Source organism: Pelodiscus sinensis, chromosome 22, assembly GCF_049634645.1.
Source record: "Pelodiscus sinensis isolate JC-2024 chromosome 22, ASM4963464v1, whole genome shotgun sequence".
NCBI lineage: Eukaryota > Metazoa > Chordata > Testudines > Trionychidae > Pelodiscus > Pelodiscus sinensis.
Genome location: NC_134732.1, coordinates 15,593,641 through 15,619,266, shown reverse-complemented (window position 1 = coordinate 15,619,266; position 25,626 = coordinate 15,593,641). Strand labels below are relative to the sequence as shown.

At 44.8% G+C, this 25,626-nt stretch overlaps 1 protein-coding gene across 5 annotated transcripts in view; it reads left to right on the top strand.

Moving 5' to 3' along the window:
- Positions 1-25,626, top strand: part of AK8 (adenylate kinase 8) — a 147,334-nt gene extending 121,708 nt beyond the window's left edge. For all 5 annotated transcript variants that reach the window (XM_075905784.1, XM_075905783.1, XM_075905782.1 and 2 more), the window contains 2 exons: positions 20,606-20,686; positions 24,893-25,626. In XM_075905784.1, coding sequence (XP_075761899.1) covers positions 20,606-20,686; positions 24,893-25,127 — 316 coding nt within the window. In that variant the 3' untranslated portion in view covers positions 25,128-25,626. The remainder of the gene's footprint in view (positions 1-20,605; positions 20,687-24,892) is intronic.

The following is a 25,626-nucleotide window of genomic DNA, read 5'->3' as shown; positions in this document are numbered from 1 at the left end:
AATGACTTTAATTAACTAAGGGTTAATTAAAGGGTTTAATTAACCAGGGTTTAATTTGTTTCACTCGATTGACCCATAAACTGAGGATAAAGAAACTACTGAAAAGTTGTCCTCTATATAAATAACTTGGACTAAAACGAAAGTTTTCTTTGACATTTAGCCTTGTGAGTTTCAATAAAGCTATGCAGCATGGAAGCCAGCACAGAATTGGGCCCTAAAAGAAAAGTCAGCTGTTACATTACAATCTGCCATGCTTCAAATGAAATCACTAGATCTATGGAAAAGGGGCACCAAACATATCTATTACCAAACAGGCACTCTTTTACCTTTGTCTAGTCAATGGGCTTGATTTTGTACTACACATTCTAATAGCAGATATGCCCACAAATCCATCTGCATAAATGATGGTGTACACCCTACCTCTCCACACACTGAATCTGAGTGCTGCTTGCACACATCAGAACATTAGTTTGGTTCACTTTATTAATGAAGGGTTCAACATTCCCCTTTTCTGAGTTACTTTAAAAAGTATAATTTATCCCGTTATTGTTCTGCTGGGATCTTATTCTACCCTCTGTTACTCTTGCAGGGCTTTTTTTGAAATGCCTGTAGGTGAGCTCTCTTTTTCCCTGCAGTGTTGGAATAGAGTCCTTTTGATTCAATAATCCATCCCAAAATACAGATCTTGCATTTTCAATTGCAAATGTAAACTCCAGAATTCACTGGTTTTTCACTGCTTCCCATTTCTCTAGCCCCTCTGCTCTTTGACTCCTGGCTTTGTCTCTCCTTAACAGTATTTCTCTAGGGCTTGACAATCTTTAATGAAAACATTTTGTAGTTTTATTAGCAAGGGGAATGAGACATTAACCTGGGAGTCCTCTATCACCCCACCCTTACTCTTGCATTGGCATACTCTGGCCAATATTTTGGCTTTCCTGTAGGAATATGTTCAGATCCCCCTATCAGATTCCATGGGGGGGTCCTATGTCTTGTGCCAAAGACTTAAATCCCATTTACACTGTGAAATAGTTGTGTTTAAACATGGTTATGGCCGGATTGTTAAAAATTTTACTTCATTTAAGAATTAGGCTAGATATTTACCAGAGTTATAATTTATAACATAACTTTTTCTGTCTGTACAAACAAGGGAAAAGCATATGATAGCCTTTCTTGGACAAAACTGTTTAGAGGGTATTTTTGTAGTATAGAGGAGACATAAGATAGAGCCCATACATAGCCAGTAAAAGGAGTTAAAGGAGTTTTGCTGAGGAATTGCAGCATTGCATTTCTCATCTCCTGCCAGCTTGGGGAATGAAGGATCAAATTGATGTCAAAGTCAAATTCCACTATACATGAGATTAAATTGTACAACTGCTAGACCAGCAAGCAAGCCTGTGTTAATTACATTGAACACTGCATAGTTTGCGTCCTAGATTGATGTGACCAGATTGTAATCCCAGCAAGAGGCATCATATTCTAGTGCTTTGAGCACTGGTCATTAAACCAGGAACTCCTGTGTTTTAATCCAGCTCTACCTCTGAGTAACTGGGTAGACATGAGTAAGTCACTTAAACTGTCATGGCCATTGGTTTTCAAACTAGGGAGCCCCACAAAGCTATCAGTGGCTGTAAGATAGGGTGCAGAGTTGCAATCTGCCAGAGCAGGGCAGCTACTTTCCTTGCTCCAGTGATGCATGTCCTTCCCAGGAGCACTTCCACTGGCCTAAGAGGGGCAGTGTGGGGAGCTGACAGCCTGGCTATCAGCTCTGCTGTCAGTTCCTGCTCCACAGGCTCCCCATTTCCTGCCAGGAGCTGAGGGAAGCCGCCAGGGGCTTCTTGCTCTTGGGGAACAGGTTCCAGCTGCCCTGGCTTCTCACACACCTCCACCCATTTCTGTCATGAAATAGACAAGACAGCTGATGGGAGGGATGCAGTATCTATACAGGCACTTTGTTGCCCTAACTACTCCGACATGAACTTTACCCCTCTCGTGGAGGAGGAGTTTTTATGTCAGTGTGGGAGGGCAATTACCTCAGTGAGAGGAAGGCCGACTCCGTGGGTGCTCCTCGTCTATGGTGCCCTCAAGGAAAAATCAGTGGGTGCACAGCAGCCCCACATCAGCTGCCTCCTCCTGCCACTATCTCCTGCCCACTGGTGGGCCCCACAGATCAGCACCTCTCCATCTCCAAGCCTCCTGTCCACCGTGATCCGCTGTTTCACGTCATTTGGGAGGCTCTGGGGGGAGGGAAAGGGCTCAAGGACACAGTGCCCTCAGGTGAGGGAGCAGAATTAGGCAGGAAGAGGTGAGACGAGGGTGAAGTAGGGGTGGGGTTTTGGGGGAAGAGGTGGAGTGGGGCTGGGGGCAGAGCCAGTCATCGAGGACCCCACAGTACTTTTGAAAATAGGCACATGCGAGTATAGACACTGACATAGTTATGTCGACATAATCTGCCTTGTTATCCAGTTAAAATTTTCCTGATGTATGGCTTTTTATTTAGTGGCATCAGTTAGTACCAATGATTTCCAGACCTAAACACCAGTATGAAGTGTGTGAGATCCCAGGCTAAAGGGGCAAGGAAATAGGGTGACATTGGGCCCATGGTTTTGGGACCAGTGCATGCATTTGTGTCAGAGTTCCTTGACCTGCCACTTTCTTGTCTGTGGTTCGATATCCATTCACCAGAATGATTTAATATGGTAACTGCTAATATCTTCAGGAATATTAGATGTGTGTATGTGCATTTATTGTTTTGGTTTGGGGCTTTTCATTTTATCAGGGAAATGTGCCTGGCTTTGATAGAGAGCTGCAGTAGCCTGACTGATAGGTGGTGTTTTAGTGGATCTGTTTAATCAAATCCAGTGGCCTGTCAACTAGAGGGGTGTGGGCTTAGTAACAGCAGAGTTGGTCAATTCCCCCTCTTTGCGTAATAAACTGAAGTTGTTGGTATGAATAGCTAGCACAACTCAGCAGCTCTCTAAATTACACATCGAGCTTTTTCCCAGATGGGAAATCAGCCTCCTTCATGTATTTCAGAATACAGACCCATGTAAGTTAAAACATGATGTATATGATCTGTGATAACCATAGCAATTCAACTCTTTCCTGCTGGACCTTTTTGTTTGTTTATTTTTAAATCAAAACCTCTTACCCTCTCCCCCCAATTAAAAAAAAGGAATCAAGTGTTTAGTTTCCTAATATTTTGTCTGCGGTGAAGTCAGCATAGAAAATTAGTGTCCAAAAAGTTGTAAAACAAAAGACTATCATATGTTTCGCCTTTTAATCATGTAATTGCTGAGTGACATTTAACTCTAGGCTTTAAATTACTCCTTTGTCAGCCAGGGTTCTCCTTCTGCCCCTTCTGGTCCCTCCCACTCCCTCTACCCAAGTCAGCCTGCTTTTGCGGAGAAGTGCTTTAACTACACTGAAGTTTGGCTGGGCTTCTACATATTACAGCAGCGACACGAAAGCAAACAATTGAAGTATTTGAGAACAATGAAATATGCATGGCTATCTGTGACAGCCCTATAAAGCAGGGCAATTAGCCGCGTAATCCCAGAAAGCCAAGGCGACCGGCAGCCCACGGTTCCCTATTAGTTAAATGCTTTTTGTACGTCCTCATCCCATCAAATCAACTAACACTTCCTTTAATTGGTTCATGAATTATACAGCTCTGCCGCATTATAATTTAATCACCAGTAAACATTCCTGGGGCCCACTGTAAAGTGTATAGCGCTCATTAATTCGTTAATTTCAGCAGATGGAAGGGGAGATTGGATGAACGGTGGCAGTACAGAGCGCCTTGGGCAATGGAAGAAGGAAAAAAAGGTGGGGGGCCATTTAGGTTTTTTAAGGGCTGTCAGAAACTCAATCTGTGAGCTGTCAGCAGCTTGGACCCATTTCTTCCCCCTCCTTCCCATCCCTTCACCCCACCTACTGCTGAAAGTGACTGACGGATTCATATGGAGGCTTGTCAACCCGTCTTTAAACATCAAGCCAGCGGGTAAACCGAGCCCAATGTAAATTAATTCTTGTCTTACGGGCCCCCCTTTCTCTGTCCCCATGAATATTTCATGGCGGGCAGCATAAATATTAATTCTAATAGCTCTGCACAGTGGTTATTATTTCTGTTTTATGACAAATATTCATAAAATATTCAGGACCCTTTTTTAGAACATTTACACACTTGATTGTGAAATTTTCCAGCTTCCTGGGGACACAGTAAACATATTGGGGTTCTCTTGATGGACTTTTTTCCCTCTTAATTAATACTACTTGTTATTAATATTTAATCAGATTTAGTTTTTCTTTTCCCCAGAAGTGAACCCTATTAGATTTGAGGGTTTATCTGACAGTATTTAAACAGAGAATTTTTATTCCCTACTATGAAATTGGTTTCCTTTGACACATATATAAAATGACACATTATAATTCACTCTTTTATTTTTCTCAGTACACTTTTTGGTGTCAATTCCTTTGTATTTATTTATTTAATAACCAAATACCCTACCAATAACAAAAGTTACTGTTTATTGCTCCCCCCTCAAAAAATCATTCAGTGTAATATTACAGAGCAGCAACAAGGATAAAACATTATTTTTGATAAATTGGATTGTTTAAAAGGGGGAAGATAGAGCTTTTCTTTATTAAGCACCATTGGAGATAGTGAAAAGGTGCAGACAGGTTGTGATATGAGTCTGTTAGTCCTTATCCCTGGACTTGCACTGTTCCAAATTTGCTCTGCAGAATCTAATTATTGAAGAGTACTGTAAGCTTCTAAGGAAACATTAAGATTGCATTTTTGGGAATGGATTCAGATTCCTGACCTCAGGCCTTGAGAAAGCAGAGGCTTTAGAATATCTGAGAGGGGATTTGATTAACCTTACAGGTAGGGGAAACTGTGCCAGCTACACATTACTCTAAAGCAGCCCTGCTGCCATCTTACTCTGTGATTCATAAAGCACCACAGGAATGAGCTCCAGAGGGAATGCAAAGATGCTAGAATAATAGCTGAGAGTAAGGAGGAGGCAAAGAATAAAAATGAGGGGAAAATGTAAAGCAGTTTTGGATGGAGCCACTAATGCATCCAACCCCCTGCCTAGTAAGTGTAGAAAGGGTTAAAACTGACTTCTCAAGAGAAGCTTTAAAAATGTATTGAAGACCCCAGAAGGGAAACATTTGCTTTTTATTTGTGAGTGGCTTTTCAATGTGCGTATGGAACATTTACACAACAGAATTCTTCAGACCACTTTTGGATTGAGTAGCTTTTCCCGATACAATAAATGGGACTAAAACCTCAGCTGGTGTAAATTGATGTAGCTCTGCTGAGTGGAGATACACTGATTTATATCAGCTGAAGATCCAACGCATTGGTTTTGAAAAATAAGTCAGCATGGACGGTAATTACATAGGCAGGCTTCATCTGTTCCCTATATGAAAAGTCTCAGAGGGATAGCCCTGTTAGTCTGAATCTTTAAAAACGACAAGTGGTCCTGTAGCACCTTAGGGCATGTCTACATTAGGAAATTACTTTGAAATAATAACTTCTGATGTAACTATTTCAAAATAGCATGTCCACACTTCAGGGAAGCCTCGAAATTAGTCTGAGGCAGGCTCCCTTAATGTGGATGTGCTACATCGGTTTAGAGCCCCAGGAAACACTGGTGAGTAATTACTTTGAATGACTCTGGGGAGTAGTTATTTCAGAATAGCAGCAGTGGAGCCTCCACACTACCGCTATTTTGAAATAAGCGTTATTCCTAGTGGAAAGCAGGGGTGGTTATTTCAAAATAATCAGTTCCTTATCTCGAAATAATGGGCTTGGTACGTGAATGTTCCGCTTGTTATTTTGAAATAAGGGGAGTTATTTTGAATTAACTCCCTACTGTAGACCAGGGCTTAGGGACTAACAAAAATATATATACCAGGGCTACTCAACACATGGCCCATGGGCCGCATGCAGCCCGTGACTCATTTGTTTGTGGCTCGCGGTGCTGTTTGGATTACGCGGGGCTCAACACGTGGCCTGTGCATGGGAGCCAAAACAAAAAAATAGTCAATATAATAGTCTTCTGTGGATATGTGTTTTATTAGTTAAATTTCTGGACTGTTGTTCATTAAAAGGACTACCATATGAGTGGAAATCAGGTAAATATTGCGTTTTATTAATATCAGCAGGACTGACTTAAATGGGGCCTGTGTGTTATGTAATCTTGCCTTGATCTTTGTATTCACGCTCATCAATGTGAAAAAGCTATTTGCATCTATATTTGCGCGTATGTGCAGCTACTCTTAAGTTGCGGTCCTTGGCATGTGCTGTGAGTATCATTGTGGCCCCCGGGACTTCCAAAGTTGAGTAGCCCTGATATCTATAGTTTCATGAACTTTTGTGGGCAAAACCCACTTCTTCAGAAGAGCTTAAGTGGAGAAAAAGGAGGGACTATCAGAATTATAACAGAAAAAAAAAGGGAAAAGAAAGAAAAAAAGTAGCTGTGAATAGTAGTTCAGGTGTTAATGAGGCTAATTGAGTGGGCTGAAAGTGTCCCATGCTTAGCGTTTGATGTCAGTGAGGTTTTAAATGTAGAGAAGGCTGGTTTTATAATGGGTCATCCAGTTAGTGTCTTTGGTAAGCCCAAAGGAAATGGTGTCAAATGTAGTTTTGGTGTCCACTATCAGTGCTGTTGAGACAGCAGAGTGGCTTGCTGTTATGTGGGTGGGCTGTGATATTTTGACACCCTGGGTTGCTGGAGAGTGAGAACAGCTCAGAAGAGATGCTTCTGGGGTTAAGGAAGGGGAAGCCATCTGAATCCGTAATGCCTCTGCCCTACCGATTCATCTATAGAGCAGCGTGACTGCGGCCAGAGAGGAAGTTGTTCATCTTGCTCTCCTGGCCAGAGGCCAGGGACTAGGAATAGTGACCCATTTAGCTTCCTTTTGTAACTATTTGACAGAAATGTAGCTATTGAAAGAGAGGAATCTAGTGTCTGGAAATAGCTTGACATCAAATAAATTATGATAGCATCTAGATGATAGCTTCACTTTCGCTACAGTGATACAATGCATTTTTCCCTTATGCTTAAAGCCTAGAGGCTGATTGCTTCTCATAATAACACCCCACATCTTTCATCCAAGGATCTTGAAGGCATTAATTAATTACACCTCACAACAGCCCTCTTACATAAGGGATAAATACTTCACCCGTCACTGAGCAAGGACGCAGCAGTGACACTTAGGACAGGAAGTGAAGAATATAATGTCAAATCAGTGGTGCAAACACGTGAACAGAATAATGGGATGTGTACCAGGAGTGGTAATATGTATAACTCAATTAAGGGGGACATAAACAAAACCAAAATAACGAGGAAGAGGGGCACATCCCACTTATTCTTCCGAGAGAGTGCACCTGTGTATTCAGTTGGACATTCAGAGGAAATTTAGGAATGCATAATGTACAAAAACTGAAATATGGCCAGGCTAGTTTAAGAACCCTGACTTTTGGGGAAAAAATATCATCTATGACTTTTAATGACCACAAGTGGGCAGGACCTCATTTTTATATCTCAACCAGAAGATGGCATCTCATCCCAGACTACTCACTTAGCCATACCCTGCTTAGCTTCCTTGGCCTGACATGACCCAACATGGCTTGGTCTGGCTGTAGGCACTTCCCACAGTTATTTCACAGTCAATATTTCAAAGATCTCCTTTGAAACTTCCTTCAACTAGAAAATGAAGACATCTTCTGATGACTGGGCATTCAGCTGAGCCAAATCCAGCAGAGATGGTGCGTGGAGGTAGAGAGTACATCACCCAGTGCCAAACGGAGCCCATATTGCTCCAGGGCTTTTTCACTACTTTGCCTGGCCTCCAGTGTTTCCATCTCTGCCCTTCAGGGTTCTGTTTTGTGAGCGAGAAAGAAGAGCTTTAATTTCTCCGTGTACCAAGTTTTGCTGGTGGGAACTTCTTCAGAGAGCTGCTGAATCAGCGCACTCTTTAATAGCTCCAGCTTCACCTACTTTTTAGCCAGCATGGCCTGTTATCTCAGTTTATGGAACTGTGGCTATTAACATTTCGGGAGCCAACTCCTGCTGCAGAGTTCCTGTCCACAGGGAATTCTGCCACAGTGAAAGCCAGTGCAGGGTGCTAGTGAATTTAGTCCATTGTGTAGCTGCATGTCCCACAAGATGTATCGTGCTTTGCTAATGGCTTCGTTTTCTCCCTTCCCGCACTGATTTTGACAGGCTCTATTTGTCTGTCTGCCTTAGAAAAGTGGGCAAGGCTTTTGGTTTGTTTGTTTTTCTCTTTCCTGAAGGTACATTTCAGGCACAGCTCGGGATATTTCAGTATCTGATAGTAAAATTTACTATAACTTTAAGATCACACAGGAATTTCATCCTACCATCCTCCTCTTAAAACAGACTGATATGGTGCATTGTAAATTGCCAGGAGCGTTTGCTAATTTAGTAGTTAATGACAGTCATAGAGAGTGTTTTTCTTGCCCCTGGAGAGGTTTTAGACACAGCTGGGGTAGATTTGCCACTATCAATTATGCAGAGTTTTAAACAAGAAATGGCCAGCAGGGGCCTCTTTTTTGAGTGGAGTGCAGAGCGTGCAGAGTGGGAATATTGCAGCTGCTACCTGTGTGCAAGCGGGAAGATGTATAGGATTTTTAAAAAAACAAGAAAAAGATGAATCGCCTGCTATTTTTAAAGTTGCTGTTTCAACTTAAAAGTTAAAATGCTGCATTAAAAGTGGCAAAGATTTTTTTTTTTAATCTAGGCTTTCCAAATTCAATGCAAGAGAAGCTGGTCCATCACCAAGGTTGTCACAAGAACACCAGTGGTCTTGTGTCATTACTCCAAGCCTTTCTGTAAACTGCACCCAGAAGGGCAGCGTTCTGCCTGGATCTTTCCATCTAAGATCTTTCTTTATAGTTCTTAATAATGAAAAGTTATTTATTTAGATCTGTTTTTCATGTGCTGATCAACACACTCTCTGACAGTAATTTAAATGCAAAAGGGCAGCGTTGGTCTCAGTTATGCTGGGGTAAATCTGAAGTGGTTCCATTAAAATGAGTGTAAATGCGCTGTGTTTACACCTTTGTAACGGATCAAAATCAGACCCGCAGTACATACAAAATGGCACAATGCCAATAGTTATCGCCTTACCAAATTCAACACTATGAAAAATGTGTCATGGACCATGAAATCTGGTGTCCTCCTGTGAAATCTGGTCTTTTGTGTGCTTTTACCCTACACTATGCAGATTTCACAAGGGAGACCAGTGTTTCTCAAATTGGTGTCCTGACCCAAAAGGGAGTCACAAAGGGTAGTATGATTATGTTAGAGGGTCACAATATTGCCACCCTTACTTTTGCTGGAGAGCAGCAGCTCTTGGAGGGGTGCCCAGCTCTGAAGGTAGGCACTCCACCTACAGCAGCACAGAAGTAAGGGTGGCCATACCCTACCATGCCCCGCACCATGTCATCTTTACCTTTGCATTGCTGCCTTCAGAGCGGGATGGCTGGAGAGTGGCAGCTACTGACTGATGGCCCAGCTCTGCAGACAGCAGCACAGAAGTAAGGGTGGCAATGCTATACCAGGCCATCCTTACTTAGGGAGTGATGGCTGTTGGCTGAGAGCCCACTCTAATATTGTACCAATAATATCATATATGAATGTTGGGTAGTTATGTTAAGTCATAGAACTAACTCTACTGTGCTTTTTTCAGAATGCTGTTCACTCATGTATCCTATATCGTGTTATCCTATAATGCTTTGCACAGTTGAACTCTGTCCTTGGCACAGACAAACACAAAACCAGTCAGAAACAAAATGTATGACTAGTATGTCCTTGTACATTTAGGAGATGTCTCCATGGCCCGCTGACACCTGGAATGTGATATTCAAAGCAAAGATAAGGAAGGGGCAGGATAGTAAACCAAGGAATGCAGAGAAAAGTGGTGGCTTGTGGCTGGCAATATACACAGTGCTTTTAGTGTGTAAACAACAATAGCATAGCTACATGTAGTCCTGAATGCAAATTTTTGAATCAGAACTACTACCTAAGACAGGGGCGGACAAGATATGGTCGAATCCGGCCCACCAAGCCTTTCAGGGGCTTGCCGCTGCCCCTCCGGATCTTCAGGGAGGGAGTAGTCCTAGGGCTCAGAGTGGCTGGCTGCTCTATCTGCCTTTCTGTGCTGCAGAGGAGGGGGAGTGTTGTGTGCTGCCCCTTCCCCCAGCACAATCTCTCAGCTTCCATTGGCTGGTTTCCCCCTCCTCCAGAGAGGCACATGGAGGCAGCCTCTAGCCACTCTGATCCCTGGGGCTGCAGCAGGCAGGGAGGCTGCCTGAGGGTCTCGCTGAGCTGCTGGCCAGGAGCCGCCAAGATAAGTGACCCCCTGCCAGAGCCTCACCCCCTTCTGTACCCCAACTCCTTGCCCCAGGTCACCAAAACACTCTGTACCCCTCTAGCCCTGTATCACAACTCCCTCTCAGATCCTGCACCCCCTCCATAATCCTTTCCTGCACCCAGACCCCCGCCCAGACCCTGCACCGGCGTTCCCCCTAAGCTGCGCAGCTGCTTAATGAGCTCCACCCAGCCAAGGGCTCAGGACACACACACGGAGCTGCCTGGCAGAGAGGCATGTCTCCCTCAGCAGCAGCTGCAAAGGATAGAGCAGCGATTCTCTCCCAGCTGGTAGAGTCTTTTCCAGACTTCCTGCCATGCACACACCCCTTCCCCTTCCTCCTCCCACCAGCTTGGCTTGTCCCTGGGGGCTGGGCCGGGAGGAGGCTGGGAGCAGCATGAGGGCTGTGTAGGCTGGTCCCAGTAGAACTTTCTCCCTTCCACCCCACTATTCTGACACTGTGACCAAAGGCAGGGAGGAGGGGTTGGGGCGGGAGAGCCAGTCCAGTGGCCAGAAAGATGGCAAAGCCTCAGTCCCAGCTGGCCGCTCTCTTGGTGGTGCAGCTGCACCCCGTGATAATTCTGCAGCATCACTCTCCCCCGCGCTCATTGTCCCCAGTAGTCACTCTAATCCGCCCCATCCCTTTTCATGTAATGAACAACAGTCCCATTTCAGAAACTCCCCACGTTCCTCGCACAACCAAACTCTGACCTTGCTTTAAATGATGATAAGAGGAAGTTGCCTGGCCAATGTGGTCGTCCTAGCTCTTACCGTTTAGGAAGAGTTCTTGGAGAAATGGACTCGTGGACAGACAGAGAGATGCACATTTCTAAAATAGAGAGAGAGATGCTGAATAAAGCCAAGTAACTGGCTAGAGCTAGTTTACATATATTTCACTAGTTCTTATCTGTCTCGACTCTCAGTCAGTTAAGCAAAGTTTGTGCCCCACATTCTTCTAGACATGGGACAAGTTCTTCAGTCATACCGGCCAAACTGGAAGAGATGGTAATAGGAAGTTGAGTGTCATCCTCATCCTGAAGACACGGTATTCTGTGGTTCATTAACTCTCCTACACTGATTCCATGTGCATGTTGCAGAGCGATCAACAGCGTGGAAACCTGCAAAACTCAACATGGGGGCATCGTCAGGGCAGATGAGCCCCACAGTACAAGCCTCTGTTTCCTCAGACATGAAGGCATGGAACACTTCAGACTATCTTCCTTTGCAAGGGTTTGCAGACTAGTCAGTGGCACTTCATGCTCAGTACCGTTGGTGGGAGATAGTGCCGTAGAGGGTCACTAGTGCTCATAGTATTGTTAATGCTGCTAGAGCTGCTATTCTCGGAGTTCTGATGTTACCCGCACTAGCAGAGAGTGCAGTATGGGAATTCATCATTCCTCCATGTTACTTAAAAAGAAAAAAAACATCGGCTCAGTTTGGTACAGAAGGTGCTTGGCCCACGTTTATGGTAGGGATGTAAAATCCCATTTCATTGTTTAACTGATAAAAGGGGAAGTGGCCAGGCTGGAGCACCCCCCACCCGTCATGGGCCCCATAGGGCTGAAGCTGTTCCCTGCCCACAGGAGAGGGGAGCTGCTCCAGTCCCCACCAGCTAACCGGAACCAGTAAGCCTCAGCCATTAAGGGTGAGGTTTATCAGTTAACCAGTTGGCCATTTATATCCCTAGTTTATTGTTGACAAAGCATGGTTCTAGTGTCCTAGCTCAATGGTTATAGGTACACTAAACAGATGTATGCCTATGACAAGGTAGCGATTCAGTCAACATAACATAACGCTGTTCTGTGGGCCAGTACATAGATGCCTCTCCTTTGAGTCTCCTTTTATACACTGATATAAATGTGTTGCATATTAGAGTCCATATGATTTTTGTTATGATCCTGCATGGTGTACCTTCTAATTTGAAAAAAAAACACCCTATCCTCAACCATTATGCTATCATTTAATTCTTATCTGATAAGGGGTGTGTCTGTGTCCTCTTGGAAATTTGTTTACATAATTACTTGAAAACTCTGGATCCATGTTCCAGCCTCTCAGATCAGGCATATGTTTACTTGGTTAGCTCATCTCTGGTCTGTTACTATTCTGCCAAGGCCAGCCCTACTTTGGTTCACCCTATCAGCTATGCCTGGGGCTCCAGCAAGACCTATAGTAGTGGGCAAGTAAGACAGATTTTACATGGTGACCTCATTTTCATCAGTTACCAAGATCCGCCACCACAAAAGTGCGCCTCCAACATATGCCTAGCTTAAAACTCAAGTGACTGGGGACAAAAAGATCTGAGGACTCTAGATATTCTGGAACAATCTTCTCATAAGAACATACCTGTTGTGTTCACTCCCTCTGGGGCATCTGGCATTGGCCACTGTCGGCAGACAGGATACTAGGCTAGATGGACTTTGGTCTGACACAGTATGGCTGTTCTCATGTTCTGGTAAGAAGATCTGAGGACTCTAGAGGCTGCTGGAGATGTTCTGGAACAATCTTCTCAATAATCTTCCCAAAAGGGGAAGGTTTCATACAGTACAATAATGAGAGAATTTCCATGTCAAGAGATATTTCCTTGAGGAAGTGACTAGCCACTTATTTAAAAGAAGCTGACATCTTGTCCTTTTGAAGAGGAAGTATTAACGGTCTATACCGATGATGGCCCCATTGCTATTCTATTTGTCTTCTCTAGCCAAGAGGAACAAAGATCTTACAAGTCACAGCATAGAGCTCCCATGGCAGATCAGTGAGTGACTCCAGTCACAATTCAAGGATAGAACATATTTTTGGTGTCACTCATTCCATAAGTCATGATTATGTCACTCTGGAAACAAACAGATTGCGTAGCACCAGCGGATGTTGAGAAGGCTAAGGCTATAACAGAAAGTTCAAAAAAGAGCTAGATAAATTCATGGAGGATAAGTCCATCAATGGCTGTTAGCCAGGATGTACAGGGATGATGTCCCTAGCCTCTGTTTGCCAGAAGTTGGGAATGAGTGACAAGAATGGATCATTTGGTAATTACTTATTCTGTTCATTCCCTCTGGGTACCTGGCATTGGCCACTATTGGAACATAAGAATGGCCATAATGGGTTAGACCAAAGGTTCATCTAGCCCAGTATCCTGTCTTCCAAAGACTAAAGTTAGATGGTTCTTTGATCTGAGCCAGTATAGCCATTACTATGTTCTTATGTGCAGTTTTATCCATAAAGCATCACAAAAATTCCTCATGATGAGAAAAACGTAACGCTGTCACTAAATACAAATAACCTGAATTAACCAGGTTGTTCGCCAGCCAAAACAGATGTGCTGATCACAGCAAAAGAGGATGCCATGGTGAATGTAAAGAAACCTTCTTTGGCCTACTGCATAGCCTTGGCACATGTTTTCAGAAATGTCATAGTTAATTAGGTTTGGAATGAAAATTCTGCCACAAGTGCTCTAACCAGGTTTCTTCTTTCCCCGTGAGTCACCAAAGGCCATCCAAAATACCATAGTGACTTATAAGAATTCAGAGAGCAAAGAGGCTTCTGTATCAATAGCAAGAGCAAAAATGAATGTAAGAGTCTTATAAGACAATCAATAGGAGTCTGTCACCAAAGCAGAATTTTTCCTTGGAGCCTTTGGAAAACCAGTAGGTTCCTTCTGTGTCTCAGAATGGGCCACCAAAAAAAGTTCTTTGCCATGACATCCAGTGATGGCTGCTGAGTTTATCAGTCTGTGGGACTTAACCGTACTACTATACCCTAAAGCTTTAATAGATTAGATTGGAAATGTCAGATATAGTGAGAAAGAGACAGGATTCTGATAGCTCTCTCACCTTGTTCCTTTTAACTGGTTTATTTGTTATTTCATTACTTGGGAAAGCTGTTAGATTGACAGCACTGGGACCTTAAATCTTCCTACTTTCCAAATACTGGCTGCCAATATGGTTGAATGCTGACACAGAGGGACCACCGCTTGAGGAGAGAGAATAGTATGGTATCCTTAACCCCTCGATCCCTGGCCAGCAAGGGTACATCTACACTGCACACTTATTTCTAAATGAAATTATTCAGAATAGTTATTCTGAAACAGCTTATTTTGAAATAGCACATCTACACTGCAGAGAAGCCTCAAAATTAGTCCGAGGCAGACTTCCCTAATGTTGATTTAGAGCCCTAGGAGGCACTGGGGAGGAGTAATGTAGAATGGCCCTGGTGAGGGGCTATTTCGAAATAGCAGCAGTGGAGCAGCTACAAATGCCTTATTTCGAAATAGCTATTTTGGAATAGGTGTTATTCCTTACAGAATGAGGTTTACAGATTTTGGAATAAGGCGTTTTGAAATTATTTCAAAATAACAGAATGGCTGTGTATTTTTCATTGTTATTTCAAAATAATGCTAGCTATCTCGAAATAACAGTGCAGTGCAGACGCATCCCAAGAGTGCCAATGATTTTTGAGGTGGGGATATGTTTCCACTGGGAACTGAACTGAGACCCTACAAAGTTATGTCACGTAGGACACCAAATGACAATCAATGCTAATAACTTTTGGTTACTACTGAGTTGGATGAGATTTGAATCAGTGAGGTAGAGGAGAAAGATTCTATGTGCTGCGCCCCCCCTAAGCCATCCAATCTTCTATTAGGCATCTTATGCCATCACTGTTTGATATTTTTCAATGACATACTGTTGCATAGTTAAACTAGCAGCTTGTCAGCTCTGAAATAGAAGCTGTACTGGATGCTAATCCATCACTATAATGTAATATTACTCTTTGATATTAAGCTACTTTTCTTTGCCTTCCTGCCTACCAACCACAGTGACATCTGTTGCAAATTTCCCATGGATAGAAGATTCAACACGTTGCAATACACAAAGGCACGGTGATTCCCTAAGGAGAGCTTTATGGAGTGTATGTGTGTATAAAAGATATTACATTCTTCAAGGGTAAGGGGACAAGCAATGGGCCCAATCCAGTGCCCACTGGAAGTCTTTCCATTGAGCTCAATGACTGCTGGATCAAACTGTGTGCTTTTTTAAATCTAAGGTGGATTCAATGTTATATCTATGAAGTATTCCAGACAGAAGTCTTCCAACATATCACTCAGTTGGCAGTCTAGGTAAATTATCTAACCAGGGTCCAAAAAAGAACTAGATAAATTAATGGAGGTTAGATCCATCAATGGCTATTAGCCAGGATGGGCAGGAATGGTGTCCCTAGCCTCTGTCAGAAGCTGGGAATGGATGACAGGGGATGGATCACATTCCCTGTTCGGTTCATTCCCCGAGGCACCTAGCATTGGCCACGGTCGGAAGACAGGATATTGGGCTAGATGAATCTTTGGTCTGACCCTACATGGTCATTCTTATGTTGTTAACTAAAGTCACAGCCTCTTGAAGAAATTGATGCATGGTTGGGGATTGGTGCTGTTTTCCAGAAACACTTTATTGAATAGAAAGAGAATCATCATGTGCCCAAGATGTGCATTGGATGCATTTTAAAAGTTTGTATCAATATTCCCCATTAATGGGCTGAGCTGGGAAGACCTTAATCACATGAATAAGCCCCATTAGGTTGCACAAGATGACCCTATGTGTATTGCAAATCTCTCTCAAAGTGGTATAATCTTTCTAGCTAGAAGCATTTTAACTGCAGGCACTAGCTGTAAACGTTTTCTCATTTACATTTTTCCATTGAATATATTGCTTGTGAGTGATGAGTCCTGGAGATTGGAGACCTCCACAGAGCATGGACAGTTTGGGTGGGAGAATGCAAGATTCTCCACCCCCCGTGTAGGTCTAACCCCAGTTCTGAAAAGGCCATCAGATAGGATTCTGTGATGTTGTATGGTATATTCCATCATGCGTTGGTTTTTTTGGGGAAAAAATCACATCTGTAGTCGCCTACCTCCTCTTACACTTTTCTTTAATGGTGACACCAGACTCGATAATAAGAAGCATCTTGTATAAAAAAGATGAGTCTCAGACAAGGCTTTCAGAGTTCATTTTGTTGGCAGCTTTTTAAGTACCGTTTTTAGGCTCTGCTGTTTCAAGTCCTGTAATATTTTTTGAGTTAGTAACTATGAATTGCGACAAGCTTTCTTGATATGCCAGGTTATAATCCTTTAACGGTTCTGTTTATTTCAGAATATAATAGGGAGCCGTATCAATTATCAGGGCTGTATAAACATTGTTCCACTCTACTAGAATATTCATCTTGAGATATAGCATCAGATATTACCTATTCTGACAATCACGTTTTTGTGCCATTGTTGGGCAACAGAAACAAAGACAAACAAAATGTTAGAGTGTAAGGGATAAAAGAATGTTGAAACTGTGATTCTTTTCCTGTCTTTAGAATCTCCAAGATCTTGAATGTTTTATTCCAGCCTGTTACTTTGTTACCACAATGTGAATAGAAGTCATTATCTGTAAACATTTGAAGAGAGAAATGATTTTCATAACTTTAAGTCCTACAAAGGATTCTAGTAATCTGTTCTATGCATGCCAAGGTAGAGCTCAGCCTTTCATCTGGTCTGATCTCGCCCAGTCAGTGTAAAATGTTTCTTTGGTGAATGTCTAAAGCATACAGTATCTTTTGTGAGGTATACAAAAATGAAAATAAGAAGTCTGCCTTTGAAGGCAGGAGAAGGAGAAGTTTCAGTATAAATAAATCCGCAATCCTTTTTAGCAAAAGTTTAGTTCCCACAAGTTTGGAAAGATTTTTTTTTTGTTCTTTTAAAAACTCATTAAATGTGACCCATATGAAAGATTTCCCTTTCTGTGACAGCAGCAGTCTGTGGAATGTCCCCACAGTCTAGTGATTTATATCTACTCTTCATAAACGTAGTTGTGAGAATTTTCTGCTTAAGAGAGTGTGAACTTGAATATAAAATTAATAAAATCACTACATTGAGGGTAACTGACTTAGGAAGATAATTGTACAGCTGGGTACACTGTATGCGCGTCTTTCAGATGATACTGCAGGGTAGCTCAGAGGTTGGTGGTAGGCGCATGCCTAGCAGCTTGGGCCCGAGTGGTGAGAGAGCTGCTCCTCCTTCTATTTCCCCCTGGTTCATGGACCACATCAGTCTTAAGCAGAAGGTGGTTGTCAAGCGTGAGGCAGCATGACCCAGAGACACAAACGTAGGTGCCTAGGGAACTTTGAAAGAGAAAATTTAGTTGCCAGATGAGTTTAGTGCTTGCAGGGTTAGGTGGCTGCCAAACGGGCTTTGTGTATCCAGTGGGACTTATGTACCAAAGTCTGGGGTTTAGGTTCCTAAGAACCTTCGTGGATCTGCATCTAGGGTCTGATTTTTACAAGAGCTTAGCATCTACATCTCCAGTTACAGTTAATGGGAGCTGCAGCTGCTCACCCTCTGAAAATCAAGCCCTAACTGTCTGCCATGCTGGCAGTTTCAACAGAGGGACCAAGTGTTGAATGCATCATGGCAACCAAATTCCCCTTAGCAGTGGTCCCTCCAGGTCAAGTTTGAGAGACAGAACAATTCTGTGCTGGCACCAAAGAGTGACAATTAGTACGCACTGGCTACCCAATCTGATTCCATATGCTGCAACCGAAGGTTTGTGGGGATGCAGTACCAGGAGTGAGATGTAGGGGGACTTGAATGCTGGGGCACTATGTTTGGAAGTAGCATATGTTGGTGGAGAAAAAGAAAAACTGGGTTTTACTTAAGATGTTCATTGGCACAAGCACTACCAGTCAAACCATGTTGTTGGGGGGTTTTAAGGTAGAAGAAAAATTGTAGCATAAGGGAGCAATCTCTATCTTGCAATTGGAGGTGCTGTTACAAGCCAAGCTACTTCTCTGTCTTTGACATTCCACTGAAAAGCTAACCATTGGCGTGATCTTCCATCTGGCTCGCGCAGAATAATAATATGACTTGAACTGTGAATTGGGTTTAGTGGATGAATTCGGAGAACGTCCAGAGGTAACACTGATTATTGGATGGCAAATGAAATGTGAAATCCCCTGACTAATATGTGCTCAGCCTGTGGATATAAAGCGAGAGTCTGCACTGCATTATTTGGTATACACAGGCAATATGTTTGGTTTTGTACAAGGTATGTACCATCCCAAAGAGTTTATAATAAAAAAAAATCTAAAACAACGAGTAGTTCTGTGGCATGTTAGGGTGCGTCTACATAGCACCCTAAACTCAAAAATAAGATATGCAATTTGTGCTATGCAAATTGCATATTTTATTTCGAATCTATTTCAAAATAGCTTATTTTGAAATTTGTCTCATCTGCACAGCACCAAATTTCAACATAACATGATATTTCAAGACATCCCTTAACCCTCATGAAATATTTTGAAACAGGCAGCTTGTGTAAACGCCAGGTCCCGAAATAGCCGTGCAGTGTAGACATACCCTTACGCTATGTCTACACTATGAGTTTTTTCGGGAGAGGCAATGCAAATGAAGTGCTGATTAGCATTTTGTCACACTTCATTTGCATAATCTATTCCAATCCGTTTTTGTGCAAGAAGTTTTTGCGCAAAAATATGCAGTGTGGACATGGACATTTTGAGCAAAACCCTCTTTTTGTACAAGATCCTTATGCCTCAGGGGGGTTTGCACAAAATGGACATGTCCACACTGCATGTTTTTGCACAAATAGATTATGCAAATGAAGCGCGACAAAATGCTAATCAGCCCTTCATTTGCATTGCCTCTTCCGAAAAAACGCGTAGTGTAGACATAGCCTTAGATACTAGCAAAAATATATAGAATTATGAGCTTTCATGGGTGTGACGGGCTGTCACTGGTTGGGGGGCGGAGCGGCCGGAGCCCCCGCCGGCAGGGGGCTGACGGCCAGAAGCGGGCCCCTCAGCATTCCCCCAGCGCAAGCCGGAGGCGGCGGTGGACGGGGGCACTACCCCCGCGCCTGCGCCGGCTGCGGGAATGCAGCCCGTTCCCCGTGACCCCAGACGGCGGGGGCGGGGCAGAGCAACGCGGCTGGTCGGCCGGGCTGCGCGCCAGGACGTGCCCGGAAGGGGCGGGGCCCCGAGTAGTGGCCGGCGCGGCGGGCCAGTTCAAAAGGGCCCGCCGCCGACGGAGCAGGGGGCAGGCTCCTCGCAGAGGCGGGGGAGCAGACCCAGCAGCAGGACGGAGCCCGAGCGCCACACCCCACGGCTGTCGGCCCGGCGCTGGTCCCGAGGCCTCTGGGACAGCCACTGCCCTTGGCGGTCGATCAGCCCCGTGGCGGACGGTGGGCGGACCCCACCCCGCCGTACCTGGAGGGAGCGGGACAACCAGAGGCGGATCGGGACCCGAGAGCCCTCCCCGGAAGCCGCACCCGGGAGCAGGACACCCCAAGACACCGAACCAGGGTAGGTTCAGGGGCAACGGGCACGATCGGCAGGAGCCACCCGGAGGGAGGAAGGAGCCCGGGGCAGGGCGCTTTTGGCAGCCATGAGTGGACGAGTTGCGGAGGGAATGACCCCCTCGTCCACCGCGCCGGGGCATTAACAAGCCCCGCCGCTTAGGGCCCCGGGCTGGGACCCAGAGAGAGGGTGGGGCCGGGTCCCCCTCCCTCCCTGAAGGGAGCACCCCGCTCCCCACAACCTTGACGAAGGGAAAGCACAAGGCGCAACCCTGCGAGGGGAGACTCCAAACCAGGGGCCTTTCGCCCCACCCCGCAGAGACGGGTAACTACTGACGGGTTTGCTGACCCCCCCTTCCTCCCAGGAGGGGGTGATCGCACCCATTGTCGTGGGCCCCACGGCGGGGACCCGAGAGTTGGAGGGAAACCAAGAGGGGCGGTAGGGTTCGCCGACCCCCCTCTCGGACCCAGAGGGGGTGATCGCACCCCGAATCCCCACAATGGGTAAAACCTGCTCATCCGATAAAGAGGGTTTTGCCCACAAAAGCTCATGGTACTATATATTTTTGTTGGTCTCTACGGTGCCACAGGACTACTCATTGTTTTTAAAGTTACAGGCTAACACGGCTACCCCTCTGAAAAAAATCTCAGTCAGACCAAGATGCCAAAGCTGCATCAGAGAAAAGAATTTCTTTACATGCACTATGCTTTTTGACATTGGCATCTGGGTTGTCCCAAATAATTTCCTTGTCATTGTGTGTGCATTCCTATACTGTAAATATTAATTCACACTGAAGGCCATAATTACTATTCTGAGGATATTAATGCTGTTCCTTATTGTTTTCTAAAATTAGGGTATTTTTCCTGAATCTTCCATTGGAATCTGTCATGGAGCGTCTGGCTCAGCAGATGATCGATCCAGTCACTGGGGAAAGGTTAGCAGTAATGTCCTGTGTTTTAACAGTTTGTAAGGTTGACAAGGTGGATGAGGTGATAAATTTAATTGGGCCAACTTCTGTAACTTTGTGGGGCTGTCAGGAAGCCCAAAGCTTCAGATGGGCTTCATAGAAAGCTAAAGAAAATCAAGCAGACTGTGCTCTTGTTTAAGAATTCCTGAAAAGGAAAAGTTCATTCATAGCCCCACAGGTACCAGCACTCAATGCAGGGAGTTCCAGACCTCAGTTCAGTGCAGTTTTAAATCTCTAATATCAAAATCCATAGCAGCAGATGATCTAACTTTTGCATGTCCTATGTAAACTAAACTGGGTGGAAAATACTGTTCAGGGATGAGAATGCAGTAAACTGGACTGCACTAATTAATGGAAGGCTTTCCAACAGAGGTGTCTGGAGATCTGGCTGCATATGGTTTCCCGAGTCCCACTGATAGCACCTTGTGTTGTGAAATATTAATGCATTTCTCCCTCAATAGATCAAGCTTTTGCTTGCACCACTGGACATGGGCTCAGGTTTCATATAGGACAGCTCTGTGCAGTGGCAATCAGTCTGACTTAGCGGGGTCAGTGATGAGCAAGTTCTATTGGCTGATCCACCCATAGGAATAAAGTCAGAAGGAAATCGCTTTCTGAATTCCTTCCAGAAGTGGGGCTTGAATTGCACCTTACATTTGTACTTTATTTTTGTAAGTAGCACATCTAATTTATGAGCAATATTAACCCCACATACTTAGAAACAGCAAAACACTATTTTATAATCCTTTCTACTGGAAAAGCATGTCTTATTGCTTCCCCAACACTGAATCCATAGCAAATGCTGGGAATCTTTTTAATCCTAGTCTGAAAGAGTTAAAGACATAAATACTGTATTTATGTCAGATTGGTATTACTGTTATTCAGACATTTCACTCGAGGTGCAACATGTAATTTGCTGTAACTCTTCTCCCTCCTTTTGGTCCAGTAATAAGTGACATAGTTGTTCCGCAGAAGTTAATGCTATGAAGCAAATCATTCCCACATCTTTGCATCTCTTATCATTAGGATTAGTCTGTACAGTATCTGCTCTAGTTAACACGCTTTCAGTCTTTGAGTCTTGGTTATAGTCTTTCCAAATTCATTGTGAATTGATGGAAATATGTGTTAGACGCTACATCTAATCCCAGGTATTATGCTACTGCTGCATTAGATCAGTGCAAAGGGAGCAGGCTAGCCTTCCTTTGTATTCTAACTCATACTAGTGTTGGATGAGTATATTCTATCCAACACAGCATCTTACCTGGACTCTGCTTTTCTTCTTGGTTTTGTATTTATCCAACCATCTTATCTACTGGTAAGTCTTCTGCACTTAAGACTTGCTTTCAGGGTGACAGAGTGAAAGGGATGAAGTTGTTTCTTCATTTGAGGAAAAGGAATCACAGATTCATAGATTCTAGAATACTAGAACTGGAAGGGACCTCAAGAGATCATCAAGTCCAGTCTCTTGCTCTCACGGCAGGACCAAGCACTGTCTAGATCAGGGCTACTCAACACGCGAGCCACATGCAGCCCACGGTGTGGTTTGGGTTTACATGGGGCTCAACATGCAGCCCACGGGTGGGAGCCAAAACAAAAAAGTAATCAACATAATGGTCTTCTGCTCATATGCGTTTTAGTAGTTAAATTCCTGGACTGTCATTGCTCATTAAAAGTGCTGTCAGTATGCGTGGAAATCAGGTAAATATTGCATTTTATTAATATCAGCAGAACTGACTTAAATGGGGCCTGTGTGTTGTATAGTCTTGCCTTAATTTCTGTATTTATGCCCATCAGTGTGAAAAAAGCTATTTGCATGTCTATGTAACCACACTTAAGTTACGGCCCTGGGCATGTACAGTAAACTTCCAATAATCCGGCACCTTTAGGACCCAGGGGGTGCCGGATTATCAGATATGCCGGACTATCAGAAGGGGGGGGGCTATGAGGGGTCTGGGGTGTGGTGGGGGGATGCTACCCCAGACCCTCTTATAGCCCCCCCTTCTGATAGTCCGGCTCTGCCCCAGGAGTCCCTGATTCAGCCGCTGCTGGTCAGTTTCAGCAGCAGCTGAATCCGGACGCCTGCAGCAGAGCAGCTGGAGTGCTGCCGGGTTGGTCCGGTAGCGCCGACCCTTGGTGCCGCGAGACCAGCCCGTCAGCACCCCAGCTGCTTTTGGGGATGCCTGGGGTAGAGCAGCTGGGGTGCTGCCGTATTGGTCCCGCAGCGCCGCTCCTCGGCGCTACTGGACTAACCCGGCAGCACCCCAGCTGCTCTGCCCCAGGTGTCCCCAAGTCAGCCGCTGCTGAAACTGATCAGCGGCTGACTCCAGAAAGCCAGAGGCAGAGCTGCTCTGCCCCGGGCTTCCTGGAGTCAGCCCTGGTCAGTTTCAGCAGCGGCTGAATCAGGAAGCCTGGGACAGAGCAGCTGGAAGGTTGCTGGGTTGGTCCCACAGCGCCAAGGAGCGACACTACTGGACCAAACCGGCAGCACCCCAGAGGCTCTTCCCCAGGTGTCCCCAAGTCAGCCGCTGCTGAAACTGACCAGCGGCTGACTCCAGGAAGCCCGAGACAGAGTTGCTCTGCCCCGGACTTCCTGGAATCAGCCGCTGGTCAGTTTCAACAGCAGCTGAATTGGGACGCCTGGGACAGAGCAGCTGGGGCGCTGCTGGGTTGGTCTGGTAGCGCCAAACCTCAGCACTGCGGGGACCAACCCGGCAGCGCCCCAGCTGCTCTGTCCCAGGTGTACCCAAGTCAGCTGCTGCTGAAACTGATCAGCGGCTGATTCCAGGAAGCTGGGGCAGAGCAGCTCTGTCTCAGGCTTCCTAGAGTCAGCCGCTGGTCAATTTCAGCAGCGGCTGAATCGGGGACAGCTGGGGTGCTGCCGGGTTGGTCCCGCAGCCCCAAGGAGCAGCGCTACGGGACCTACCCGGCAGCACTCCAGCTGTTCTGCCCCCAGCTTCCCCGATTCAGCCGCTGGTCAGTTTTAGCAGCGGCTGAATCGGGGAAGCTGGGGGCAGAGCAGCTCCAATGGTCCGGCTGCCCAGAGCACTTCCGGGTTCCTGATGGTGCCGGACTATCAGGAGTGCCGGACCATCAGATGCTGGACCATCAGAGTTTTACTGTACTGTGAGTATCATTGTGGCCCCCGGGACTTCCAAATTTGAGTAGCTCTGGTCTAGATCACCCCTGGTAGATGTTTGTCTAACCTGCTCTTAAATATCTCTACTGATGGAGATTCTACAACCCCCCTAGCCAATTTATTCCAGTGTTTAACCACCCTGACAGTTAGGAAGTTTTTCCTAATGTCCAACCTAAGCCTCCCTTGCTGCAATTTAAGTCCATTGCTTCTTGTCCTATCCTCAGAGGCCAAGGAGAACAATTTTCTCCCTCCTCCTTTTAACGCCCTTTTAGATACTGAAAACTATCATGTCCCCTGTCTTCCCTTTTCTAAACAAGCCCAATTCTTTCAGTCTTCCCCCCACAGGTCATGTTCTCTAGACCCTTAATCATTTTTGTTGCTCTTCTCTAGACCTTCTCCAGTTTCTTCACATCTTTCTTGAAATGTGGAGCCCAGAACTGGACAGAGTACTCCAACAGAGGCCCAAATCAGTGCAGAATCGAGTGGGCTTCAGGGAAGTGCTCAGCTAAATCCATAGAAATCACCATTGCCAGCTAACTTTCCTGTGGCTTTTGGGATAGGAAAGTGTAGAGGGTTTGCACAAGTGAAGGTGGGGCAGAATCCCACGCTCATACTATAGAATTAGAACAAACTGAATCTGGAGTGAGCCTTGCGACAGGCCAAGATTGATATGCCTTTAACATCTTCCTAAAAATTCAAATTCCTACCAACAGAGCCTTTCAAATGGGCGCCTTGGCTTCAGAAGCATAGACACATGGTCACCTATGGGATTGATTGTGCTAAATCAGTATTGAGGACTATAACACTTCAGGAAAAACTATCCAGTCTCTAGGATCCTTAACAGTAATATCAGATAAATAGGAAGTGCCAACTTGTCATCAACTTTCCCAACATCATTTTGACAGGGCCTGAGCTGCCAAGTTAGTTGTGCAGCAAAAAAACCTTGGATAAGCAAAACCAAGGTATTTATTTGGCAACACCTGTCACTACTCTGATTTTCTTTATGAACTGAAGTGGGGTTTGTGTCTTCTCTTTAGATATCATGCCATGTACAAACCAGCTTCATTACCAGAGGTCCAAGCCCGTCTCATGCAGAACCCTAAGGACACAGAAGACAATATCAGAGTTTGCCTGGAGACCTATTACAGGAATGCCGGTGACCTGGAGGAGTTTTATGAAGAGGCCTTTTATGTCAATGCTGACCAAGACCCTTACGTTGTCTTTGAGTATATAGAAAGCTGTCTCATTAAACCCCTCCCACATAAGTCCTGACATATTAAAAACAGCAGTCCCTGCATGCCCTGCTAGTCCAAAACACTGGCAGGAAACGTCAAATTGTTGGTGACTTAGGCCCAAATTTGGGAGAGCACCTTTTTTTGCAAAAACTAATATTAATGAATAGGGATGGCTTCTTGAAACCTCCTAAAATGAAGTTTGCTTGGATTTAAACTTTTCCCTGTAATGTTTGCAACCCCAACATTGCAGCATTGGGCTAGTATCGGGGCCTAGAACTCAAGTGGACTGGCATTGTCTAAAGTGAGTGAAGGGCACATAATAAACAAATAGCATAAATGGTGACAAGGTTAGATAGTTCAAGCTCTTTGATTCAATAATCCCAGAGAGCAAGACTGGAAAGAAGTTCATTTTTTAGAAATTAGGTTTAACCTGCCTGGCCTTTTCTATTTGGGTGAGTCAATGAAACAAAAGCATTTTTAGGAAATGTGTCACATGTAGAATGCATGTTTGGAATATTAAACCCATTTGAAGTGTA